Below are 27,330 nucleotides of genomic sequence, written 5' to 3'. Positions count from 1 at the left end.
CCAGATTGTTTTGTAAAAATTGCCAAGTGCGGCCTAAAGAGCCATTTAAAAGGCACTTCCATAGAGTTAATACTGGGAACTTCCACTATATTTATCGTGAACCGTTCTAGAGATACGAGTGTTTATTTGCAAGTCGTTCCGCAGAATCGCGTACTGTTCTAATGCTAACCTAAACACAACGTTTTACACTGGGAACTTTGCCTAAACCAGGGTACTTCAAGGGACTCTGCCTAAACCTAGCCTAGCCTAACCATATTTTTTTTATTTCCTTTCATCCAATCGGTGCATGGCGCTGATAAAAGTACTCTCATAACATTTGTGGGGAAGCCAAAGGAAAGTTCAACACGCCGCGCGCGCAATCCTCAACGCTGATTGGCTGGCGGTTGGGCGAGGAGTTTAAATGGTGGAGAAGAGCACTCGCCTCTGATTGGCTATCAGGGCCCCCGAACACCCGCTCGCGGTAATGACGGTGGTAGCGCGCAGTTCTAGGGTTCTTGTAGAACCAAGTAGAACCACTGGAAATGGAGGTGCCACACTGGCCACCATGCGAAAAAATGGTTGGAGACGCAAGTAAATTTTGGAAGAGAAAACATGTATGGAATTTCTAATGTAAAAGTCTGCCGAATAAATATGAATGAATGGGCCTGCTTTCGGTGTCTCCAGCGGGGCTGACAAGAGTGTCCAATAACGTAGAATGCTTTATACAGCATTTTGCAGATAAGCTGGGAGCCTTTGGCTGAGATTTGTCATGGCATCCGTGCGCAGAATGGAGGTGCAAGCGAGCCGAAACCCGGAGAGCAAGAAAACAGAAAAAGACAAAGAGCAAAGGAGTGGATTAGCACAACACAGCCACTCCCATGCCGTTTCAGTTCAAAGATGAAACCTCCCCACTGGCTTGCTGGGGGAGGACCAATGAAAATCTGAAACATGGTACTGGGCGTCAAGTCCCAAGCACGTGCATGGCCAGCCACCGATCACATGGACACAGCCGAAGGCACAACGCAGCAGGGGTGGCCATTACCTCCTTTGATTAGTTTCCGGGAGGCGATGGTGTGGCAATGAATGGGACATGAAGGGTATAGAACGAGCAGCTTGGAATCTCACCGGTTCGCTTGTCCTCCACTTCTGTAGGACAGGCTGCTCAATTTTCTGGTGTGTGTGAACTACAAACATCGGGATCGGCGACAGTCCTGGTTTTCGCTTAGTGAAATAAACAACCACGTAATGTTGCTGATCGTTGTGTAGAAAAAAATAGGCCACGAGATGCAGCCCTTATGGAAAATTTGAATGCTATTGAAAGAGCAATCCACACACACACACAAAAGCGCTGTTGCACCTCGCATTAGTTTTGTCCCTATGCTTTCCTCAATGCCTGAAGTATTGAATATGGATTACTGTGTTACAGTAATCCATGGATCGTTGCCTTCTCTATTTCTCAATGCCCGTAGAATTACCCCATCTTTTGCTTTTCATGTTTTAGCATGCCACGTCCTGCTCCTAGCAGCTGCTAGCTTCACCGCGCACTTTGGGCGGATGAGCACACTGGGCATCAGTGTCCCATAAACTAGGAACATTGAAGCATTTTCCTTCATTTCTATATACTACACAGCGCCCTGAACCAACTCATCTTTAACAAAATAAAATTACCTATTCGCACATCAAAATAGAAACGCACAAGACGTCACTATTGTCCTATTTTTTGGCATTAGTTTTGCGTTTCCCACCAGTTATTTTTTGTTGCAGTGCTATCTCAAGGGCAATGCGCCCAAACCATCTGAATTCTTGAACAGTCTGTGAATTACAGAACAGAAAGCATTGTGCAACGTCATTTGCAGTGAACCAAGCATATACAGAGCCAACTTCTTGCGTTTCTTTTTCGTTGCAGCTACGGGCAGACTTAGAGAGTCTGCTATTGTACCACTCGTCAGCAGCTCATCAGCTCTTAGTTTACTGCAGCACGTCGATGGCAGAAAGCCAACCAGCAACTATTTCATTGGGTTCAACCTCACCATACGAATGCACTCCCAAAGCCAGCCCAGGCATTGGTTAATGTAACACAACTAGCGTAAGGTGGCAGAGCCTCGGAACAGCTGGTATTCAGATTAATGCGTTCACAAAATTGTGAGCAAGCTACCCCACAACCCCGTCACACAGAAGAAAGGAGCCAATTAAATAGCTGATTCCAGTTATGCTGCTATGTTGTAAGCCCAATGAGAAGGCCTTTAGTGACAGTAATTACCAAAACAAAAACAGGACACCGAAACGTGTAACAAAAACTGCTTTATTCAACAAATCGAACAAATTGCTGCAAAATTGTCGCAGGCAATCCTATATCACCCTAAAGAATTTTTTATTACAGGTAGAGAATTTTCACTACGAACACTATCATTTATTCGTCATAACCATAGTGGTATCTTTCTCGGTATGCCCACTGCATATGTGGCGAATTCCTGCGTATCCGTCTCCCCACAGGCTCGAGGTCATTGTAGCACTTGTCAAAGACTCGATCAACTGCATCTCTCGCCTCTTTTTCTGAGACGCCCCTAGCCACCACAACAGAGTTGACTGCTTTTTGCTTGACACATTCCTGAAAAAAAAAAAAAAAAAAGCACCAGCACCGTAAGTATCCCTACTAAACGTAAAAAGGAAATCAAACAAGACACTTTACCACAGCACTACTTACATCACTGAAAAAGGTAAAAAATGGTGGGGCACAACATTTCATTGATACAGACAACACTCAACAGGATACTTACAGTGTACAGCAGGCTACTGACACAGCATCAAGACCTTTGAGTACTCATGGGACGTGGCATAAAAAAGTGGTATAAAATTTACAATGGAATTGAGAGCCTACCCTACACATGCTTCGCACGTGAAAATTCAGTAATGGAAAAAAAAAAAGAAGAGACAGAAACAACAATAAAGCTTATCCTTTTTTTCACTGAGCAAGCATGGCGAGTAAAATTTGTTGGGGTCAGGGTCCAGTCATTGCACTAATTCACTGTGCCTTACTAACCATCTATGTAGGTGAGTGCAAGATTAAACTTACAGCGTGTGACTTGGCAATCTTGAAGGGGCTGGCCGAACCTTGTGTTAAGGCACTCATAAAGGAGCAGTGAAACAGGTTTGCAGCTCGCACCTACCACATAAATGAGAAACATCCAAGCCACAGTTACAACTAGAAATCGCACACACAAGTTCATGACATGAAACACAGTGAAAATAAATATCAAGAACACCTTCAATGACATAATGTATAAAGTACAAAAGGGACAATAACAGCCCAAAAATAGTGAGTGACAGTTTCTCTGCTTTGATTACCGTGGAGTTTATCGACCTTTCTCCTAATGATATGCATGTGGAAGAAAATTTGCTTTCGGGGTGAACTCATTTGGTATAATGGTTTTGTCTTTAAAAATAGGACAAAAATACATTCGGAGTACTAAAATAAATTTACTTAGCAAACAGCTCTGAATATTACCTTATATTAAAAAGAAAAGAACTAACTAAACCAGATTTCTTGCATCCACTCATGTTAGTTGTGGTATCTGAGCTTCTATCAGGAAAAAAACACCCTCAAAATAGTGATAATTGGCCGCTAAGGTATACAGTCGAACACGGATATATCGAACTCCAAAGGGATCGCGAAATAGTTCGATATATGAAAAATTCGATATAAAAAATATGGGCCCTGAGAGCTCCCCTGGGGCGGACGACCACTTACCGATCGGCGCATTGAAGAATGACAACTAATTCTGCACTAACGACGCAACAGGATGCTTTATTTGCGTGAAAAGAAATCGCTGATCTTGGCCTGCTTCTTCGTCCTGTACATGGAATTAAAGACGCTGGTCTCGATATTCTTGAGGCTATCCAGGTGTGACAGCCCCGTTCCTCCCATGTCGCCGCAACAACGGCGAATCAAGCTGAACGCAGCCGCCAGTTCACCGGCGGAGTACGATCGTGTAGACGCATCCTCGTACGGACGATCTTCGCCACTCGAGCTGCAACCTGCAACCGCAACCGCAACCGCAGCTACGATATCCTCGTCACCGACGTTCGCAATTGCCTAAACATTGCTGTCAGCGTTCACGAAGTCGCCGGCAGACAGTCCGGCTGGAACAGCAGCCGGGAAAAGGGACGACAGCTCGCGAAACTTGTCGACCATGCCCTATTCGTCGTCGTCGCCGTCTTCGCAAGCTTCCGAATGTTCGGCCGTCACGAAGCCTGCCTTCCGGAAGCAGTTGGCCACGCTCTGCTTTACGCTGTTCGAGGCACCCGTCATCATGTGTATGGCCCCAAGCTGGTCAACTTTAAGCCCGGTGCCCACGCGGAGGTTCATCAAAAGCCTATCGAGGAGTCGCCTCCTGTACCCAACCTTAAACGAAGCTCGAGCGGCTGCAGCCTGGCTGTTGTGTTCGGAGGCAGAAACTTGAGCTCGATGTTGTCAAGCTCGCAGGTGCTTTAGTTGGCCCAGTAGTTATCCATGAGAAGGCAAGCGTGACGCTCCGACGCCCCGGCTTCTGTCCCTGTTAGGTTTCGGCGAAGGCACTAAGCGACCGCGGAAATCGGGGGTGCAGCGACCGCCGAAGAGCACCTTCCAGCTCGTGCGGTGTTCGATATACCCAATGTCGGGAAAAATACCGTTCGATATAAACGTACAAATTCCTATACTTTTACACAGAATTTTCAAGGGGATAATTCATGAGTTCGATATAGACAATAATTCGATATACCCGTGTTCGATATATCCGTGTTCGACTGTAGATAGGTTGCCACGAGCGGTCTAAAACCGGTATTACAAATAAGAGCATTTGTTAACCTACAAAATTTCACAAAATTTTTTGTTGGCACACTGGAGTTTAGAGCTTAAAGGGCCTTCCTTGAAACATTTTGCTTTCTAATTGGAGACTTTTCATTGGAACAAGCTTAAACAAGCCCCCGTAAGCACCACCTCAGCTTTCCCAGCAAAGTAAAATATGCAAAAAAGAATGCTACCACCACCAAGAGCCGCCTCTTCTGAAGTGAATATTTCGATCTGATTTGATTATAAGGTTTACCGCGCCGAAGCTACACTGGTGATGAGGCACGCCATAGTGGAAAGCCCTGGATTAATTTTGACCAGCTAGGGATCGTTAATGTGCATCGAAATCTTGACACACGGGCGTTTTCACTTTTCGCCTCCATCAGAAAAGGAAGTGAACATTTTTATAATGTAGAAATGGTACTAGGCAAAAAGTAGGGATCTGATAACCGACCACTGGTTCTTCATAGTTCCTCATTTTTGGCTACATAAACTTGTTGGGTGCATTAGCAATCCATTACAAAAGTCTGATAAACAGCCCAGACAAGTACAAAAGGAAAGAAAAACAACATTTTGCGTGTTCACGTTCCATTTCTACAAAACTGTCCGCACTTCCCTGCACAAGTTATGCTACTATAGACCCAGTTATAGATACATTTATACAGGTCACCCAGTTAAATAATCTTGGTCACACTGCCAAAAAGGCCAAAATAAAAATAGCTTAAAGGAATATGTCACATTTGGTACTTGCTTCAAAGCACTCCAGCTGCCAATAAAAGAATGTACAGTCTCAGCCAAAGGTTTCTAGGTCACAGCGTTTGTCACAGCACCAAATGTAATGTAATTCAAACACCTGCCAAATGGAGCCGAGAAATATCATGCGAAGAATGCAGTGTTGCATTTGGGAAGCGTCCCCAAATCGGGCATTGTCGCCTTTGTCATGCGTGGTAGTGTGATGAAGAGTGGCCAGCAAAAGTTGGTGCCTTGGTGATGACAACAAGCCGAAAGCAAACTCAACTGGTTTACTGCATGGCGAGAGATCAGCGATGATGATACAGAAACAATACCCTTTTGGGCAAGGTTACAACGTGACTCGACAGGGCGACAGCATGGATTCACTGCTGCAAAACGAACTGAACTATCCACTGAAAGGGCGAGTTTTATACACAGAAGCCACAACAGCTGCGCAGTATTCGCAGTGCTTCCGTGCACACAGCCCAAAAATAGTACAGACACACACAACGCTCTTTCCCGAGTTCGTGAGAGCCGGCACTAGCGGCGCTCGTTGATTATGAAAGAGGGGGGAGAAAACATCTCGGCTATGGCGTCCACTTCGTTGGGGCATGTCTCTACATGAAGATACATTCACTTGTAGCTGCAATGGTTTGAGTCACCGCCAACGGGCCCTGTGTGGCAGGTGCACATTAAGAGGTACCCTCTGCTACAAAGCACAGGAGCACTGCAGGAAGCTTGCAGTATGCACGAACAAAATAGCGGCGTGCTGAATTGTGACAGCAGACAATCAATTCACATTGGTTTCAAAAGTTTTCAGAAGGCCAAAAAAAAAGGCCGACGAATATACCTCTTTGTAATGAAAATTTTGCACCCAGCTGTTAATGTACTTTTTATTTCTGTGATATTACATTTTACTACACTCATATATGGCTTCAAATCAACAGAAAACCAAAGAAAATTATAACAAAAATTGGAATGGGCTGTCGAGTAACTGCTCCTCCAACAGCCTATTGAAACAATAAACTCTGGCACAGCTAAGGCTGCCTTGGCTAAGCTTCACGAAGTCTGCCATTGCCTTTCCTGTCTCATGGAGATCAGATCACGCTTCGGAAGACGAGGGCCCACCTCCGTGCAGGCAAGGTGGTCCATGTTCTTGAAGTCCATGTTGGCCCGACAGTAGTCGAACATGTGCATCAGCTCATGGGCTAGAACACCCTGGACCACTCCTCTGGACCTGGCGTTGTTCTGGCAAACTACCACCTGGTTGTACTCGGAATCAAAGCCGCCCGTCACGGGGTTTTCACACGGCTCGCAGCAGATGTTTCGCCGGATGTCTATGTCACTGAATGAAAATAAAATAACACAAAAGTATGAGGAACCACTACTGAACACGCAATGTCACTGCTGTAAAAAACTCCATAAATTACATCTTATACACAGCATCCGTAACATCGAGAATTTAATGGTCAATAAGCCGACTGCTGTTGAAATTATTCAGCCGTTTCTTTACATGGCAAATTCTGATAGTGATCACTCCATCATTATGAAGCGGCCTGTGTGACATTTCACAAAGAAACATGTAGTTGGTTCAATGCAAAGACATGCACACACATACCGATTCCGTAAAAGACATTAAAATCTGCTACAGTCTACTCCAGGAAGATTTACAAACACTTACCAGCCAGCACTTTTCAATGCACTTATCATCAGTTTCACCAGAGGACCTGCAGAACAGAGCAAGGTAAACAGCGGTGTAACAAATAAGTGCGCGACGTTTCGGTGAACGACAAAGTGGCATAGCATCAACACAGATGTCAATTGACACGACCACTTAGTAGAACAGTGTCGACAACGATCTACAACAAACGTGCAACGTGAAAAATAATTTGAAAACAGCTCCTCAACGAACTTCCTTTTTCGAAGCTGCTACACTTTGTACAGCTCACCGCGCATTAGTCATGCACACACGGGCCACGTCCAACACAAAAGAAGAGGTGCAGGAACGCTCTGTACATGTCACGTATTGGATCGCAGAAATATCGGGTTACATTTACATCAAAGTTCAATGCAAGCATAGGTACTGCCGCTGCCCCACACGCAACCAACCCCCTCAGCAAATTATGGTTTTCTACAAGGTATGTTTTAATATCATTACACCCGTAAGTGCTTCTTACTCTCTTTGATGCATTTCACGACGTTTTTCTCGCAGCGGATGTTGTCAAAGCTTGCTCGCCCTTCACCCAGCACTGCAACTCGAAACCAACTCTCAGACTTCTTTCCACCTCGCCTCTCCGGGTAGTTCTTAAACCCGTAGTCTTTCTCGGGCACGGCGTCGGTTTTCGTGCTTGGCGAGTCAGCCGCAGCTTCTTCGGCCGCAGGCATGGCTTACTTTCACTGAAATACAAAAGCCTGCTTTTCTTCAAGGATTTGCTGTGGACCCGCTAGCCATGCATGCGCTATCAATTTTGCGTGGACGCCGCCATCATGAATGTGCTCCGAGTGCTCTGAGCGCCCTCTTTAAATTTTCATCACAGAAAAACAAAAATTACTAATTAATTAATGTCTCTAATATCTCGCTTCTTTCTGAAGTGTCAAAATTTTGTACTATACAAGTACTTGCATTCTGATGTCCAGATTATTTGGGTGTGGTGCCTTTACGCAACTAGTACCGAGCATCAGCTGGATGCCGCCTGCGTGCTCTCCGAGCCTTCGGACGTGCGTGATCCCGAGTACGCAGTGGACATGGCAGCGGTAACAGACGTGAACGCGTCGTCCGAGCTGGAGAGCTGGATGGGCAACCTGCCCGAGGAACTACACAATGTACCAATAAACCACCTAGCTATTCCAGGTAAACGCAAGCTTCGCGCCCCCAGCGCACTCAGAAAAGCGATCGCAAGTTGTTACTGCTGGTAGCCCCTAATAAAATTCGCGGTTAGTTATGATGCCGCTCGTAATTGATAGTTCATGAGCTCGTCATTAAGTAGAAATTGAGTTTTGTTGTATTCTGCCTAACTTATTATTGATTTGAGTCTGCCCCTCCCATTAGGCACGACTGCACCCTTCAAGCGTACGAGATGAACAGGTAGCGGGCGACTTTCCGGGCGTGGCTTGCGGTCATCAAAGCTCAGAGTGGAACTTATTAATCATCCAGACGCGTAATGGATTTTGGCGATGGACAGATACCGCTATAATGCAAGAGCACAACGGTTTCGCAAATGCTGAGCGTAAGGAGACTTCCCCGCATGTCGAGTGTGTTAAGCGGTGCAGCATTCGTGAAGAATGAGGGGCTGCAACCGACGCAACATGCGGGGTTCTAAAACGGCGATAAAAAGTTTATACGTTGCGTGTCTAATTTTTCAGTGATATATACGTGGCGGTATGTTTTGTTCTTTAGGATCCCATGACAGCTGCAGCTATACCATATCCCCGCAAGCGGAAATCGCACCCGATAACGAGTACTACGGCAACACACTGGTGAAACTACTCGGCCCCATTGGAAAGCAGATTCTGTACAGCTGGTCGGTGACGCAAAACATAACCACGAAAGAACAGCTGCGATCCGGCATTCGCTACTTTGACCTTCGAGTTGCTGTGAGAAACGACCCAAACGACGAAAACCTGTACCTCATACACGGTCTCTTTGGAGCCGTGGTCGACAACTTTCTCGTCGAGGTCAAGGAGTTCTTGGAGAGCCATCGCAATGAAGTGATACTTCTGCACTTCCAGCACTTCTACAACATGACGGACACTCACCACAACCGCCTGCTGAACAAGTTGACAAGTGCGTTCGGACCGCTCATGTGCCAGTTTACCACCGACATAGGCAACATAACCCTGGCCTCACTGTGGCGGCGTGGCTACCAGATGATCACATTCTACGCGCACGAAAAGTTGGCCAAGTACCATCCGTACCTCTGGCCCACCAGCTACATACCGAACCCCTGGCCAGACGACGACGACGCAACACGTTTGGTTACGTTCTGGAACCGAACTTTGCAACAGGGGCGTGACCCAAAAAAATTCTTCGTGCTTCAGGGAGTGGGCACCCCTCAAGCTTCGACGGTCACCATGCACATCTGCAACAGCCTCAGGGTGTACATCGCTCCCAAGATCAACGCGGCTCTGGAGAGCTGGCTTTCCAACCAAACACCGGGCAGTGGGGCCCACACTTGCAACGTCGTCATGTGTGACTTTGTGGAGATGAACGAGCACCGGATCCCGAAAATGGTGGTGGAAATGAACCACAAGCTGCTCTTAGAGAACGTGTCTGAGAGCCTGGGTGAGGAGATGGTGTGATGCAAAGCTGCATGCTGACCGCTGCCTTTCAAGGTACTCTGCTGTTTGTGCATGATATGAGAAACGGCTCTACTGCGCTGCTCCAGCGAAAGGTCCCGTGTGGAATCGGGCACAGCAGTACGTTGAGAGCAGAGACGACTCCAAAATCCTGTTTTCAGCATCTCTAAACTATCTGTTGTGGCCTTCCAAATTTAATTCAATTATAGGGCAAACCTTCTAATGCCCGAACATTCGCAAGACGAAACATTTGCATCGCGAGCCATACAATCCCAGCAGCGATGCAAGTTTATTGCAAACTGAGCGATCACGTGTCTGCTCTTAACAGCTGCTGCATGCTTCATGTGCCTGGTGCTTCAGTGAAGAAGTGTAATGTATATTGCACCCAAAAAAAGTCTTGCACATCTAACGCTTGCTCAGCACCGATGTCGGTTTCGGACAGTTTTTGCAATGTTCGAACGCAAGTTGTTGATGCCTGCCCTCGTTGCAATAATGACACCGCTCTTTATCAACTCTTCCCTTCCAAGGATGCAATCCACAAGAGCTCTTATCAGCGAGCAGAACTGTTCCCATTTTATATCAAGACGAGGGGGGAAGCTCTGAATGTTGTCATGTTGTCGTTATATGCAAGCCCGCCAAAAGGCAGTGTTGTTGCGCGGGTTTGCAGGTTCCTCGCGAAAACGTCGTTTAAAATTATTTGGGCTGTACACCCACTACCTGTTGATGAATTGTACATAAGGCAAGTGCGCAGTCCTTAGGTACTTGGCACTCTCTTGAAAATGCATGGAGAGAAGTGTTGCCGGGCCAACCTGCCCTGAAGTTTCCTCCACTTCGGACAGTTTTGTACTTGGGCATTAAACAACTTATTTTTTTCAAGCGAAATGAGCTAATTGTACCAGACGTAGTTTAAACACTTTTTACATTAGTCTGCAGCCAATAGTTTGCCATCCTCATTGGCGAGCTGGATTTTGTTTGGCGTGAAACCAGTGATTTTGCTTCAGATGTCAGGGCACTGACTAGTGTATTTTGTTCTTGACTTCATGCTCCTCCACTTAAAACTGGGTAGGGGTGGACTCAGCCTCTCGACTTCTTGCTCTTCAAATACATAACAAGTATTAGTACATATATTAATGCAAGGCTGCAAGGCATGACAAAAACCAACAGCAAGCTCTGTTGAATGGTGCTTTTCGTTCCTTTGAGGAAGGTGCAATTGTAATACCTGTGAGAAGTTTACTAATCCTGGTGCTTATCTGCTTGAAAACTAGCTGTCCGAGTTGTGTTCGAACACTTTATTTCCCTTGTCTCAAATGTTGTAGGGAGTGTACGACAGGCCGTGCTATTTATACACGCAATTCCATCATATGCTTGGTGCTCTATTTTTAGTGCTTTCAGGTTATTCGCGTTACATTATGTTCTTTTATTGGTGCACAAAAACCAAATGAATGCCACTAATCAAAAGTGCCAACATTCTTCACATCCTCTATCTCAAACATTGCGTGTACAGCAGGCAGTGGCTATTTATGCACTCAGTTCTGTCATATTTGGTGCTTTATTTCTAGCGCTCTCAGATTATTCATATTAGATTATGTTCTTGTAATTCCTCACCACCTTTTTTTTTTTTTTTTTTTTTTGCAATAGCTAAAGATGTGGCACCCAACGTGATACATTTCAATTGCTCCAGGTCAAATTATTTTTCGCAGCTTCGTCATTCATCTTGCCAGCCTGTCTGGTGTGCTGTGTACATGTCCAAAAGCCACTGCGGAGATCTAGAGTGCAGTGCAAGCAGAGCTGTTTTTGTACTGCTTTTGTGACCATACGTTCCGGTTCTGCAACCACTATCAAACACTGAAAGAAATGGCGATACACTCGTGTGTTAAATAAGAGATGGGAAGCAAAGACGCTTTGTGCCATCCCTACTTAGCCATCATTTCAGCAAAGAAAAACGAAAAATCAAGTTTTGCCCTGTTCGAGATCACAATTCGTGCTTTGCACTGAACTAACGACCTATCTGCGTAATGTTTGCGACGTGCCTTCTAGTCCCAGCTCGTAAAACTACTAGCTGAGCAAGTGAGCTAGTGTTTCTGCAGTTTTGGACCAAGCATCTCCGGTTAAGGCTGATTATCCTCATTTTTTTTGTCTCAGTAACCAGCAACACAACGAATGATGCTTTTCATGCTGCAAACAGCTTTTGAGATGACAGACGTAGGCCCTGGAAGGCACCCGATTTCAGCAGTAAGCTGGAAACGAGATAAGTTGCTTGCTTGTCGGACTAGCTGTGACGACAAGAGATAACGTAGCAAAAAATTCAAAGAAAGCACCAGCCCTTATGTGTCTGAAACAACATGCAAGTGCTACTGTCATGCAGCAAAGCTCCCCTTTTGGGTTTAATGCAGTTTCATTGGAGTGGCTTTTCTGAACAGAGGCAAAAATAAGAAATTCAATTTCTCTTAGCTTCTGAAACGCATTTCCGGTTTCTAGAGGCTATTTTGGCACATGTGCATTTTTTAAGTGTTTCGTTTCAGCACAGTTGGATATACCCACTTTGTTTCCTCATCCATCAAGATTAATGAGCAAATATGCTCGTCCAAACAACACCTTGAGGCCTTGAGTATGCTAACACGAAGAAATGTAGAACACTAAGTTGCAGCAGAAATTTTTTCAAGCGGAGACAAACCATACCTGGAATATCCAGAAAGGAAGAAGATCAAACCATTGTCTTAAAAGTAGACGAAATGAAAAACAAAGAAATCGTACCAGTCATGGTATTTATACAAAAAGAAAGTCTCCACATTGATATTACTAATAGTGAAGGCGAAGTATCTTAAAGGAGCACTGACACGAAAATTTTATGTTACACTTTTATTGCTTTTATCAATGCTTAATGGTTTGGCCAACCTGAAACAGCACTTCAAATACTTCAGCGCGCGATAGTTCATTACATTGAACGGCCTGAAAATAGTTTGTTTCAAATTCCCGCGCTTTCATCCCGAACGGCGCATATGACAGACTCCCTGCCTGACCTCACCGCTTTGTGCGGACGTCACCGGCGCCCGCTCGCTGCTCGTGGGGCTGCGCGCGTGAAGTGACGTCACGAGTTTTTGACGAGTGCTGTCGCGTCACTTCTTTTTCCTCTCCTGGAGTGATGTCATGCTGATGTCCATTTGCCGAGTGCCGCTCCGCACGCTGCTCCGTCGGCACAATAAATAAGATCCAATTGAACTATGTTCTTCGCGTCGCAGGCTGCTCATATTTCAGCCAGGGTATTCTGTTGAGTGAGGGAAGCGAACTGTGCAATAATATTAACGCCGAAAATTGGTGTCAGTGCTCCTTTAAACTCTGCTTCATATCCAGAGGGAACACCTCTCCTTTGAAAAACACCTGTGGCTGTGCACATTATCCAAGAGTAATGTGTGTTTTGAGATGCTTGTAGTTGATACTGGAAAGCTTGCTTTTTAGCACCAGCTCTCGCACTCCGTTTTGACCCAAGATTTCTCTCTCTCCCTCCCCCTCCTTCCCCAATGCCTGGTGTTGAAGAAAGAGAGTGGTACACGCTTTAAGCCCAAATGCGAGCCAATGCTACCCGTGCTTTGTGCATAGCGAAATGAGGTGCATTTACAGAGCATGCATTTAGTGGAGATGTCTAACCAGAGGAGGACATATTGCTATTACCAGTTTATACTGCACACCTTTGCCGTAAATGGCCAGTATGTCAAAATCCTGTAAATGCCTCGAGCACAAATGCCATTCCTTTGTTGTGTCCCGTGCATGAATGTTTAAGGTTAATGTAGACGAGTAGATGTGATATGCTGCCTGTGCATCAAGGGCGCACTGATGCCACTTGTTACGAGAGCTGTCCAGGCAGAAGACAGTGCCCACCAAATCACTGCTGCTTTAAACGGCTCACAATGCCATCTATATGTATACTAAAAACAAAGCACCCTATGTAAAGCCGTTGATGACGCGAAGCCGCTTTCTTGTATTTACTATAAATGGCTGCAGTATGATCAAGTGCAAACGTCCGCAAAGGTGCAAATATGTCGAGAACAATGCAAAGTGATAAATTTTAAGCTTAATAAAAATACGCCAGAGAACATTAAAAAATAGCAGATAGGAGTAAATGTTTCCCAGTTTATTTTTATTGTGTTCCAGTTCGTAAGACTCCACCGACTTGCAGTGTCTTCACATTTTTCTTTCAGTAAAAAATGCAAGTGAATACTTCTGAGAATAATGTGTTATTGCTTCCATCACCTCAATGTAAAGCAGTTCATTTTTTGTTGTGACATACAATCAGTATTTTGTCCTGTCCCACAACACAAAATCTCGGTGGTATTTATGTAGAGATCTCATTTATTATTTGTCTTGTGTGCGAGCTATATTCCGCAGCGATGGCAAATAAAAGTGAATTAAGTGAAAATGTCTTCTGTGGTGTGTTTTATCAATACACTACAAGCACAGCATTGCTGCAAGGCTTTGCCTGAATTACAGGTATCCAACGAACAATGCTAGTATAAATAAGCGGTGGGACTTGAGTTTGGATATGTGCAGATAATGACTATAGTACTTGTTTGCAAGGCAACGTTTTTCATGCAGCTGGTTTCGTTAATTTTGTAATGCGATCGAACCAACTAAAAATCTTTAAAAATATTTGGACCCTGGGTCACTATTGTAAAATAAATAAAGACTAACTGCAATAGTCTTCTGCAATTTCCTTTTGAAACACACAAAATGAGCAAATATGAACACAGCTACTTGGATGAATTTCATTGCTAATGAGTGTAAAGCGCAGTAATTCAAATCCATCCAGATAGCATTCAGAATCGCAGAGCTTTTGCAAAGCTAACTTTGGTGACAGCTTTAATTCTGACAGCCCCGAATCCCTGACACGGGTTGTATGGTTGTTTTGCACGTGCTTGATTCCACTAAGAGCACTCTAACTAGATTTTACTGTATCATAAAAGCGAGACACAAAGTTAAGATCACGTGACTATTTCACAATCCGATAATCCCACAGAAAGGTATCAGACCAGAATTCAACACAAGTGTGTGGGTCCGCATGCTATTGCTACAACAGAATCAGGTAGCAAACCATTATTTGATTTATATTACCAACAAAGCACAGTGCACACTCGAAGCAGTTACGCTCCCCCACCCCCCCCAAAAAAAACATTTACAGATAAAGCCATAAAATTTTTTTGAGGACACATTTTTATCAGTGCATTCTTTAGAAATGAGATATCGCTTTGTTTGTTGCTGAAAATTTTTCATGCAGTTCGCCTCTTTTATGTGCCACAGTGCAAAAAGGAAGAAGAACGAGACCATTTACAAAGAATATAAAATTTATTTGTATAAAATGATGATGCTGCAATAAATATTAAAAAAATACATAAAACAACAATTATCTACACAAATTTCTATAAAACACTCTCACTTGCGAGTTCCTGCTATGTAAACGCGAACATTTTGTTGATTTGCAGTACCTGCGAGGAAAAAGAAAAAGAAGAGGAAATTGGCAACATGCTCCAACGGTCAAGTTTACATAAATTTCACTGCACCTTCAAGTCCGCTGGTGTAATTTAAGGTCTTCAAATGCAAAGATGTAATGCATAGTGATGAAGTACATAGTTCATGTTAAAAGTGCAGGAGGTTGTGAATGTACTAGAGCTCCCTTTACTTATGAATTATAGCATCAATGGCAATTAAAGCTGTTATAAATTCCGACTCCAGTGATGGTTAAGTTGAAAAAACTTCCTCTCAAAGGCTTTATATACCACAGACATTTGTTTTTGACAAACAATGTTGTTCCCTTTATGCAGAACAAATAAACTGGGGAAATCTTCTCAAGAAAAACTTTACCCTTACTCATGCATTCTTCACACGCCTAATTGAGGATTGAGATGACTAAATGGTGAGGCACTGCTAGACAGCCTTGGTGTCAAGTACAGCAGGCACAACAGAAGTGAAAACATGGTACTAACACGACACAGAATTCAAAAATTCATGTATGCAAATAGAACAGTGGTGTTTTTATATACAATAATTGAGTAATCACATTTCAATTCAAAAAGGCATCATCTTACAGTTGGAGCTGTCAATCAGAAATTCAAGCTATTCTTCACAAGAAATGCTCATCACAATTGTCAACGTCGGATTGACAGAAAAAATTATAACGGGCTGTATACAGCATTAAGCGGGTTCTTGAGCACGAGTGTCATCAAAGCACAGTGCGTGACCGTACTCAAAATTTTACCGAGTGAAATATCGAAATTGGCTGTTCGCATTCACATTTCTGCAGTAACGTTACATTTGGTGCCGATGTAAAGGACAGCATTGTTTTGCACAAACCTTACAGAGGGCAATATATTGCAGGACAGGTGCTGGCTGACCATCTAACAACAAAAGCTTGTACAAATGCCTCAAAATTCATTGATTCACGGAACCTCGCTGGAACCCAGCAACACCACACATAACTGCAAAATGTTGCCTCAGCATTCGTGAAGTTCAAAGTTTCAACAATGCAGCAAGCAGAACTTGTTCCTACTGGCCCAAATCTTCACTCTAGTTCATAAAGCACTACTCGTTTGCAATGCACAAAATATATGTACTAAAATAGCAAAGTGTATTGTTACACCCGCAAGAAAATGAGAGGCTACCTAGCTACATTCACTTGCCTGAACTGTGTATGTGCACTTGGTTCACACCAGTGTTGCTTTATTGCCGGAGTCCTGATCTTCGTACCAAGCAATCATTTCTTCATGAAAAGCATCGGCCACGGACGATCTGTCCAGGTTCAAGCTGCTGTCCGCACTGCGGCCGGCGTGTGGCTCCTCAACAGCGCTGCACAAGAAGCACGCGACACGTCACTCCTATGTGCCAACAAATGCGACAACCTGTGACGAAGTGATCAATGCCAGCACTCTGGTAGTCCGAACTACAGCATGCAATGCTCAAGAATTTTCCTAGAGTATGCAGTTGGTGAGTGCATAACGTGCGACGAGTTTCAGATAAGACAAACACAAGCACTGCAAAATGCACATTGGTGAATTCATAATGCGCTTAAAAATACACAGACTGAATCACGAAAGGATCTGTTTTCAAATGGCAGCAGTGGTAATAAAATCTGTACTGCAAATACACAAAACATCCCGGACCTTTGTACTGTAAGCTGCAATCAAAACATTATAAATGCACTGAACGCCTTCTTTTCTCTTTCCTCTGTTTTTCATAGCTCATAGGTAAGCCAATCAAAACATTGAGACAGGTGCCAAATAACCGATTGCAGTGTGCAGTCAGGGGGCCTGATCCGTGATCATCATAAGCCTGTCTACGCCCGCTGCAGGGCAAAGGCCACTCCCATAGATCTCCAATTATCCCAGTGCTGTGCTAACTGCGACCAATTTATCCCCGCAAGCTTCTTGATCTCATCTGCCCATCTAACCTGTTGCCGCCCCCTGCCACGCTTGCCTTCTCCGGGGATCTACTCTGTTACTCTTAACCCTTTCAGGGTCACGGACGTACATATACGTCCTCTGCAAACACCTTCAAAATGGTCAATAACGTGCATGTACGTCATCGCTTGTATGCTTAAAAAGTGCGCCTTTTTCCCAAACTTCTCTTGCTTGGCATTTGCTGCTACACTGCGGAAATACGTCAAATTATTTTCTTGGACCGATGGCTCTTTTTATTTTTTTATGATTTACTTCAGCGGCCCGCCAGCTATCGCTTGCGCATCCGGTAACGAGGGGGCGCGCTGGGTATTGCCCACCGGGCGCCCGGGCGCCTCTCGCTTCTTGTGCCTGCCACAGACCAAGGGTGCCTGGAAAACTGATGAGGCTCTTTTTTCGTTTTTCTTTTTTGTATTTTATAGGAGCGGTGCACCGTCTCTCGCTCGTGCATCCGGCAGCGCGCCCGTGCGCAGCGGCTGGTTTCGGTATTGTCCTCCGGGCACTTCCCGCTTTTTGCACCCGCGAAACTGATGTCTATCTGATTTTGATTCACTCAAAAGGTACCGGCTTGTTACTCTCTCGTTTTTATTTAGAATTTTTCTTGTGTTACTCATGAATAAACCACATGTATGTAACAACACAAACACTTTTTTTTTGACACTTTATGGTCATCCTAAAAAAATTACAATAATTTTTTCTCGAAATAGATTCATTCAAAGAATTTAAATCAGCAATAACAAAAATTGACCCTGGGGGGTCGCATTTGGCGAAAAAATTCGACCCTCAAAGGGTTAATAATGACCGACGGCTATCTCGCCTTCGCATTACATGCCCTGCCCACACCCATTTCTTCTTAATTTCTTCTAATATGACCCTAACACGCATTTGTTTCCTGACCAACTCCGCTCTCTTCTTCTCCCTTAATGTTACACCTATCATCTTCTGTTCCATTGCTCGCTGAGTTGTCCTAGGTGAGTACCGGTAAGATGCAGCTGCCATACACTTTCTTCTTCATGGACAGTGGTAGGCTGCCATTCATTAGCTGAGAATGCCTGCCGAATGCACTCCACCCCATTGTTATCTTTCTAATTATATCTGCCTCATGGTTGGGATCCGGGTCACCACTTGGCCTAAGTAGATCCGTACTTACGCCATTCCATCCGGAGGACTCCTTTCTACCATCTTCATGTGTTCCGCAAGTCCCGGGTGAGGCGGCAAGGAGTCGTCTCGTTCCCTGGGCAGCACGCAGTCGGCGGCGAGCGGAGACGTCTGCAGCGGAGACACCAGACCGCTTGAGCTGCCCGACTGGTTCGCACTCTTCACCGAGTCCTGGCTTCCGGACGGCTTCCGGTGCTTGGTGCTGTACTTGTAGAAGTCCGAGATCTCGTACGGCTTGGTCTCCTCCCAGTAGGGCTGGAAATGCCCCACGGTCACTATGTTCAGCTCCACACCGGCAGGCATGGCCTTCTGGTTCGGCTGGTGGGGAACCGGCGAGCAGATCTTGTCTCTCTCCGAGTGCGGACTCTCGGAGACCGCCGCTCGGCCCTCCCGACAGCTTTCCCTGCGAGACAGCATGGATGCGAAGCACTGGGTCGTTTCAGGCAAGCCCTCACTGCCCGATGACAGCACTGAGATGCGAGAGGGAGACATGGGCGGCGGTTCTTGCTGCTTGGGTGGCTTTCTTGCCGGCAGCGGAGAGTCCAGCGACGTTTCCACCCAGTCCTTGGTCCGGTGCTTTAGGCTCTCCGCACTGTGCGACTGAGTAACTGAAGAGAACGACCTCGAGGCACTTAGGGTCACGGTCGGGCACTGGTTGCCGTAAGGACCGCCGTGACCTTCCTGCAGGGTCTCCAACTTGGCGGCGTTGTGAGCTGCGTTATAGCCTGTCGGGCTGGTCGGCTGGCTGAGGTAGGGGTCCGCGTGAAGGCGCGGAAGCGTCGGGTAGTTGGTGGCGGACAAACTGGACAGTGGCCTGACTGGGAAGTTGTCGCTCGCTTCCTGGAGCTTCTTCCTGTGAATCAGGTGGTGCTGAATGAGGGCCGGCGACATGGGCGGCTTGTGGAAGATTGGGACGGGCACCTCGACCGGTCGGTGCACAGAGTCCTGGTAGCGCAGCCTCCCGTCGCTGTCCACGGGAACGAACACGGGCACGCCGCAGTCGTCGATGTGCCTCACCATGCTCTCGTGATACGAGTGAGACTTGCCGATGTGGTGGCCGATGTTGGCGACTGGGCTTCTTGGTGGTGGGGGAAAGCTTTCGGGGTAGGACAGGGAATTGGTGACGGCGCGACGCTGCTGCGATGGGGAAGGTGAGTGGTACTGCTGCTGCTGCACGTGCGGTGGTAGCCGCGGGTGGCTTTCGACTCTTTCCATTGGGGGCGTGCACATGGCGGGCGGTGAGTAAGGAGGACCGTGCCAGGATTGGTGAGTGGGCTGGGGTGGTGTCACAGAGTCTCGCTTGGTGAGTGGAGACGACGTGCCGGCTGCACGCCGGTGGTGCCGTCGGTTGCTCTCGAGGCTGTTGTGCCTCGACACCAGGCCCAAGTCCTGTGGCTCGGTGGGGCTGCTGGTCACAATGTCGTCCTGGCTGTCAAATGCCTGGCTGGTCCGTTGCGTCGGCACACTGTACAGGTTGCTGCCCTCGACATTGACGCAAGACTCGAACCTGCATCGAAAGGACGGGGGCACATTGAAACCTTTTGAAAAGAGAATCTATTAGTCTCAATATTTATGGTTTGAAATGGCTGCAGTTTTATTGGTCATTGCACTCCTTGTATGGGGCCCAAACACAGATCCCACCTTCAATAACAACAATAACAATAACAATACTTTATTTCAACCCAGGAGGGCTGGGGTGTGCTGGAAAGGCCAAAGGCTCATACCGAAAGGCCCAGCACACCGACTTTTACAGCGCAAGAAAAGGAGGGAGGGGGAGGGGGTGAAAAGGATGAAAGGAGAGAGGCGGGTTGAATCAGACGATCAGTGGACAGTTCTCAGGTGGCTCACTGAAGCTTGGCGGCAAAGGCTTTTCGCTGCATCAGCGTCAGTGGCAGGTTGGCTCCTGAGCGCAGTGGGGAGGGAGCGCCACAAGCTCACCACGCGCGGAACAAAGGAGTTCTGGTGGCGCACTGTCCGGCCAAGGATGGGGGCCAAGTCGTTGGTCCTGGTGCGACGAATATACCCTGCCAGTGGGTGGGGGGCACTGAGGGGGCTGACGACTGCCAGAAGCAGCCGGAGTGATGCAGCGTCGTACCTCTGCGCAAGGGGCTGCCAACCGACGGCGCGAAGCAGCTCCGGTGTTCGATAGTCTCGGTAAGGACGGTCGGGTGGGGAGGACCTCTTGAGGATGGCAAATGCTGCCCGCCTCTGTACACTCGCGAGACGTGCAACACGGGAGGCCTGATGCGGCAACCACACAGGGGCACAGTACTCCAACTGGGGAAGCACAAGCGCTGTGAATAGTGTTCGCAGGGCAACCGGTCCAGCGCCGGATGTAGCGCGCTGGGCGAATGCGAAGAGACGACGCGCACGGGCAATGGTGGCGTCCATGTGTACGCTGAAGGAGAGTCTGTTGTCGATGGTGACACCTAGAAGCTTTATCTTTGTAGTCTGCGTGGGTGGAGTGTCAAGTATCTTCAGGACAGGGAGGTCTAAGTTGGCTGGGCGGCGTGCTGTGCAGATCATAGAGGTGCATTTTGAGAGATTTAACGGGAGCCGATTACGATTGGACCAGGAAACAATTTTGTTCAAGTCATTCTGCAAGGAAAGAAGAGATTGGGATGTTCGGATCGGTTGGATGAGGGTGACATCGTCAGCGTACAGTAGGGGCGTGGACTCAAGGTTGTTCGTTATGTCGTTGATGAAGATGTTGAAAAATACTGGGCCAAGGACGGAGCCCTGCGGGACACCCGAGTGAACTGGTGTGCGCTCGGAGCGGCAGCCATGAAAGAGAACCTGAAACTGGCGGTGGGCAATGAAGTCCGTGAGCCAACGAAGAAGGTTGCCGTGTATGCCAAAAAGACCAAGTTTTTCAACAAGAAGGGCATGGTTTACCATGTCGAAGGCTTGACGAAAGTCGATCTGCAGTACGTGACAGGGTACCTTGCTATCCATGTGGTCGCTCAGGATATGGACTGCAAGAGCAAGCGCTGAGGCACAAGAGCGGCCAGGTCGGAAGCCAAATTGGTATTGGGACAGGAGGGAATTTTGCTCCAGGTATTCAGTGAGCTCTTTCGAGACGACACGTTCCATGGTGCGGCAAACAATTGAGGTAACGGAGATTGGTCGGTAGGACGAGGTTTGGTCGGTTGGTAAACTGACACTTTTCAGAAGAGGTGTGACAAACGATAGCTTCCAGTGTTCGGGGGAACATCCCATGATGAGGAAACGGGAAAACATTGATGAGAGGACGGGGGCAATTTGAGGGGCTGAGGCTTTCAGTACTGCAGGTGTGATGCCGTCGGGTCCGGCTGCTTGGTAGGGGTTAAGACAGTTAAGAGCGCGCAGAGTTGCAGCAGGGGTAATGGCTGTCAGGTCGAATTGGGTATTAGGGGGGCTAGTTTGCAAACCAGGTGGTGCAGTTGGTGGGGTAGGATCGGCAGTTTGAGTTTGAGAGAAGTGGCAGCTGAAGAGGTTGGCGATGGATTGGGGATCGGTGAGAACGGCGTCTTGGGTGGAGAACTGCGGAGCTGGTTGGGACTTCCGTTGTGAGTTAACATAGGCCCAGAAAAGCTTGGGGCACTGCGAGGCTTTGGCAGCGATTGACTGCACGTAACGGGCATGCGACACATAGATGAGCCGTTTCAATTCACGCTGAAGTTCTCTTGCTCTGCTCAAGTGGCTTGCATTGCCGGTACGCTTGGCCTTGTGAAAGAGTTTCTTTTTGCGGCGACAAAGTTTTACAATGTCACGGGTTATCCAGGGGTGACGTGAGGAAGAGGGACGTGTGGGTAGGCACTCTTTTTGGATGGCCGTCATGAAGTCAAGCCAGACGTCGTATATATCATTGGGAGACTCCTCAGAGAGAGCCATGGACCATGGGGCCAGGTGCACGAGCTGCTGCAGATGTGGAACGTCCATTTTGTGGAACAGCTGTACCGTCTTAGCAAAACGGCCGTATTTAGGCAGGTGCTGAAAGATGTCAACCGCGAGTGCGGAGTGGTCTGATCCAGGAAGACTCGGAGAAAGCTTGCAACTGTGCACTAGGGTGGTATTTGTGGCAAACGCCACATCCAAAAATGCTGTCCGGCCAGATTGGGCAGTGTAAGATGCCTCTTGAGCAAGCTGAGTTAGACCAGCACCATGGACAACCTCCAGGAGGTAGTCGTCGACGGCATCGGATGGGGAGGGTGCTTCAACGTTGGACCAGTCAACATGAGCATTGAAGTCTCCGACAACATACACGTTGACGTAACGCTTTGAGGTGGCATTCGACAGGGCCACACTGAGCATGTCGTACGACTCCCTTCGTAGTGGCGGGGGGCAGTACACGCAGCATATGAGGGACGTTCCCTTGGCAAACGTCACCTCTACGAACACTGCCTCAAAGTCCGGAGACTCAAGGTCAGTCCGTCGACGGGATGGCAGCTGCGCTGGCGTTGCTATCAAAACTCCGCCACCAAGGGAGCCGCGGTCGCGGCGATGAAGCGTATACGGTGCCCCTCCAGTTACTTGGCTGTCGTACACTGACGAGTCAAGCCAAGTTTCACACAATGCAAAAATGTGAGACGGGTGGGCCTGGAGACTGGCGTGGAAGTCCAGCAGTTTGTTCTTGAGTGATCGTACGTTGGAGAACCAAATTGTGACAGTTTGCGAGGGTGGGTAGCGCTTACTGGGGGTTGAGCCTTGATCGGGCAGCAGGGAACTTCGACAGCGAGCTGCTGGGGCTGCGTCGTCGAAAAGGTCGTCGGAAAAAGGTGGGAGGGAGCACCCGAAACAGTGCCACGAACAGTCGGACCGGCCGAGCCGGCGGTACTCGGCGAGCGGCATGTGAACACACGCACGATGAGACCACCGATTGCACGTATCACAGCACAGCGCTGCTTGATCGTCACGGACACGTTTGTCGCATCGTTGACACAGCGGGGCGGTGGGGCCGGGATTCGGGCAGACATCACCGCTTAGTAGCAGCGAGGGGGTTGCACCGATGGAGGAGGTTAGGAGCAGGAGCAAGAAGGAGGTGCTTGAAGGCGTTTTGCCGGGTGAGTGGGGACGCCGGAGCAGGCCTAGTAGCGTTGCAGGCAGGGAAGCTGGCTGGGCAAGCGTAGAGCGGGGCTTCTGGTCATTCGTAGAGCGCGCATTGACGGCGAGCACTAGCGAGCATAACACGATGAACGCAAAAAAGGTTCGGGGAGGACGGCGGCGGAACTTCGGAGCACGTTTGTGGAGTGTACACACACCACCCGCCATCTTAAAAGAAGCGCCCGAGCTTCTGCCCGGGCGCTTCAACAACAACAACAACAACAACAACGACAACAACAACAACAAAAAACGCTTTGGTGTCGGCTTGGTCATCGCAAAGTGACTTCTCATTATTAGGGGTGTGCGAATACCGAATAGCAGGTTGCGAATCAAACATTGAATCGAATATTGAATTGAATAAGGAAAGTAGCCAGATATCGAATCAAACATTGAATATCTTTTTTTACAGGCTTCGATTTTTCACACGGTTTTGTGCAATAACAGAAGTTACTTCGCACGTTCGGGTGTCATGATGTTCTTTTCTCTACTCAAAGAACAAAGTTTTAAACTCTCATTCGCAGCAGTCCAATTGCCGAGCCGCTATGATGCGGTACTTAAGGAATCTGGAGCGGGCATGATACGCACTTGAAGAATGACTTGCACTTGCCGTAATGCAATCATAGGCAATGACTAGATAGCGCCTCTGAACTCCAAAGCGAGCACTTTGCAGGCATGAATAATATGATGCCAAAACACGGCAGAACCACCATCACAAACCACTGTGATGGTTAAAAATAGAAACTTGTGGCATGAAAAATCATGGTTTTAGGCACCTATAATAGGCACTGAGAAGTGCCATTTAGACAAATATAAGGACCAAATACTTATGCTAATGCACATATAGGCTTATTTCGTATTTACTTCAGCAGCGCACTGTACGACAAATTTTTGAGTTGCAGTACAAACAGAGGACAAATCTTGTGCTGTGGGAAGGTAATTTTACCGTATTTACACGATTTTAAGTTGACTTGAATGTAGGTCGACCCCCCAAAATTGCATCTCTCAAAAAAAAAAAAAAAAAAAAATGCGAGTGCCGCCTAGAAAATTGTATCACAAAAAGAGGCTCTTCCGTGAACTACTAATACGCCCCATATGGCGGCTCTTCCATCAATGATCGATGCTCCCACAAAAGCCGTGCACTCGTGGTGCGAACAGTAGATGTTAAAAAAGGAAAGCTTTTGTATAAGCACGTGGAATAACCATGCGCTGTGGGTTGAGCGACAAACTTTATTCGCAATTATGAGAACACATTCGCTGCGAGATGACAACCATCGAAGCTACCGGCAGCAGCCACTGCCGTGCGATACCAAAACAAACATGGCGGCGGACAGAAGCTGCCGCTTGCGATTTCCTTTTATTCGCGAGTACGTCGCGAGTCTCTAACACACAAAATAATTATTAGCGAATCCCTTGGTTCAATGCACGGCACTAACATAGCCACAATCACACCACATTGTTCAATACACTTCCGGATGCAATGGTGGGAGGTTAGTCGCTCTGAGTTCGGTGGACACAGGGCACAGATCGGAAACACCAACTTTCAAAGTCGGTACCACCTTTATTGACGCCAGAATGTATGCAATGGTAAACACTACACTTCGACCATAACTACGGAACCAAAGGTGCAAAGCTGTGCCCACCTCATAACACCCCTGATTTCATGTTTCTCTTGCTGTTATTAGCAGTGCACAGCTCGATTTCCATTCTAAGTCGACCACCCAACATTGGACAGACAAATTTGGAAAAAAACAAAAGGGTCAACCTACAATCATGTAAATACGATGTAAATACGATGTAAATACGATGTAAATACGATTTAGGTGAAATGCGGGGTGATTCGACAACAAAAGAAAGGCTTAAAAATCATGACAAACCACACCCATTTCAATTATTTGCTGCTTGAAGTTGTACCTCCTTCCAGTCAATAAGTGTGCGCAAAAAAAAAAAAAAAAAAAAAAAAAACACATTATCCCTTGTATTCAGTGGATGTTGAGTGTTGTTCAACATGTTCAGGACCGACACTTGTCGGGTCCCGTGGCCACTCCTATTGGCGAGAGCTACGATGAGTGCGTGCAACAGACAACGAGGCAACGCTTCATCGACAGTCACCAGCAGCGCAGCAAGTTCCGCATAGAACGTTTGGATTTCCTTCATTTAGTTTATTGAGCTTAGTTTATTACTTTATAGTTTAGTGTTTCATGGGCTGTCCATCGTTCCTTTTGTAGTTTACGTGTTTTGCCCATGCCCGTCCTTTTGTTGTAATGTGGCCCACCCCTTCACAACCACAATAAGGCGCTCCTTTGGAAGCACATGGCAAGTGTGAAGCGTGAACGATACGTCGTGGAAGGAAGGCTCCCACTACAGTCGCCGTGCACGACCCTGGCTACTCCGTGTAAGGGCAGCTTGCTACGGTAGTTCGAGGCGAACATCAAGGATAAGCAGCGGAAAGATGGCTTGTACTACCCGCTGACCGATTTGCACTGACCACCTATCTGTTCAACAAAGGGGTAGTACAACTGTAAAACTAACGTCCCCTGTGGTCTAGAACACGACGGGCATGATCTAGAACGTAAACAAATAAAAAGTACGAACTGCACCAACTGCACGCAAAAGAAGACGAATAAGCCTGCACCAACTGCCGCAAAAAAAGACGCAACCTCTTGTTTTTAAATTAACGGAGGCACTGTCAAAAACACAACAAAAGTTGCGGCGATTGATTTACTGGAAGCTTTCCAACATGTTAACATCCGGTCGTGGAACTCCAAATGGCGGCCAGAATCAATGGCGGCATGAAGGAAAGATCTCATCGATGCAATCGCAAATTACTCAGGTGAAAATGACGTACTGGTTTTCTTCTGGTTTCATCTGGTCCCACATGTGGGGCATCTGGTTTCAATTGGTCCCAGTTACTCAGTTACTGGTATCAACTGGCCCCAGTTGCCAGTGTTCTGGTTTGCTACTGGTGCCATTTGGTCCCAGTTACTGTGTATCTTTTGCCAGTGTTCTGGTTTGCTACTGGTGTCATTTGGTCCCAGTTACTGTTTATCTTGGTTTGAACTGGTCCCAGTTGTCAGTGGCCTGGTGTGCTACTGGTTCCATCTGGTCCGAGTTGCTGGATAACTAATTCAAACTGGTCCCAGTTGCAATGGCCTGATACACATCTGGTTTCATCTCGGCCCAGTTACCAGGAATACTGGTTTCAAGTTTGCTACACTCCATCCTGTGTGATAACATTTAGGTTTTTACAGGGCGCGCTTATCGAAATCGTGATTTGGATAAACATTGCCATGTACATGGAAAATGAGCAGATGGTGTTGCAGCAGTGCATGAGCGTGCGCCAACATATCTTGCTTTCGCAGAACTGGGCCTATTCGGAAAATCTACTCGACTATTCGAAAAATCTAATAGATATTTGATTTGCGAGTCGAATTATTTGGTGAGGGCACTATTTGATTCACATTCGAATATTAACACCCCCTTACTTATTATGATAGTTTAGCAAGCTCTAAGCACTGTTGGTGACAGACTTCCTCGACAGTGTTTTATGCAGCAGCAAAAGTAACAGGAAATAGGGTTAGTGAGGCTGGAGGAAGTTGAGCCAATAGTCGTGCACGATTGAGTACAAAAAACACAAAACTACATGCAAAAGCTGTCTAAGCCTCATTCAAGCATGTATGGAAGCTACAAAAAAGAATTACATTGAAATAACTTAACAAGTAAATAAAAAAAATAAAAAGGCAAAAATCCTTGGGCACATCCAAACAAACAAAAAATAAACATTTGGACATTGGGCTCTTTACAGTTCAGAAATTC

The 27,330-nt window shown here is 46.8% G+C and overlaps 3 protein-coding genes across 9 annotated transcripts in view; 1 reads left to right on the top strand and 2 right to left on the bottom strand.

Annotated features, from left to right (window-relative positions):
• Nucleotides 1–2,263: 2,263 nt before the first annotated feature.
• LOC144152789 (mitochondrial inner membrane protease ATP23 homolog) lies at nucleotides 2,264–8,048 on the bottom strand. Its single transcript, XM_077684251.1, has 5 exons — nucleotides 7,717–8,048; nucleotides 7,221–7,266; nucleotides 6,668–6,884; nucleotides 3,053–3,142; nucleotides 2,264–2,587 (listed from the first exon to the last, which is right to left on the bottom strand). Exons 1-5 carry the CDS (start codon nucleotides 7,922–7,924, stop codon nucleotides 2,390–2,392), a joined length of 759 nt encoding a protein of 252 aa, XP_077540377.1. The 5' UTR covers nucleotides 7,925–8,048; the 3' UTR covers nucleotides 2,264–2,389.
• Nucleotides 8,049–8,086: 38 nt separating this feature from the next.
• LOC144152788 (PI-PLC X domain-containing protein 3) lies at nucleotides 8,087–14,249 on the top strand. Its single transcript, XM_077684250.1, has 2 exons — nucleotides 8,087–8,390; nucleotides 8,937–14,249. The coding sequence occupies exons 1-2, from the start codon at nucleotides 8,102–8,104 to the stop codon at nucleotides 9,836–9,838; spliced, it is 1,191 nt and encodes a 396-aa protein (XP_077540376.1). The 5' UTR covers nucleotides 8,087–8,101; the 3' UTR covers nucleotides 9,839–14,249.
• Nucleotides 14,250–15,153: 904 nt separating this feature from the next.
• LOC144152608 (uncharacterized) overlaps nucleotides 15,154–27,330 on the bottom strand; it is a 96,543-nt gene continuing 84,366 nt past the window's right edge. For 6 of the 7 annotated variants that reach the window (XM_077683940.1, XM_077683938.1, XM_077683939.1 and 3 more), the window contains 3 exons: nucleotides 18,428–19,942; nucleotides 16,504–16,669; nucleotides 15,154–15,312 (listed from right to left, as the gene is read on the bottom strand). In XM_077683940.1, the coding sequence (XP_077540066.1) occupies nucleotides 16,528–16,669; nucleotides 18,428–19,942 (1,657 nt within the window). In that variant the 3' untranslated portion in view covers nucleotides 15,154–15,312; nucleotides 16,504–16,527. Of the gene's footprint in view, nucleotides 15,313–16,499; nucleotides 16,670–18,427; nucleotides 19,943–27,330 lie in introns of all 7 variants that reach the window. The other variant, XM_077683935.1, reaches the window with a different exon arrangement.

Source organism: Haemaphysalis longicornis, unplaced genomic scaffold (assembly GCF_048455015.1).
Source record: "Haemaphysalis longicornis isolate Haplotype H1 unplaced genomic scaffold, Haemaphysalis longicornis Haplotype H1 scaffold_9, whole genome shotgun sequence".
Taxonomy (NCBI): Eukaryota; Metazoa; Arthropoda; class Arachnida; order Ixodida; family Ixodidae; genus Haemaphysalis; species Haemaphysalis longicornis.
This window is presented reverse-complemented; position numbering and strand designations above follow the sequence as displayed.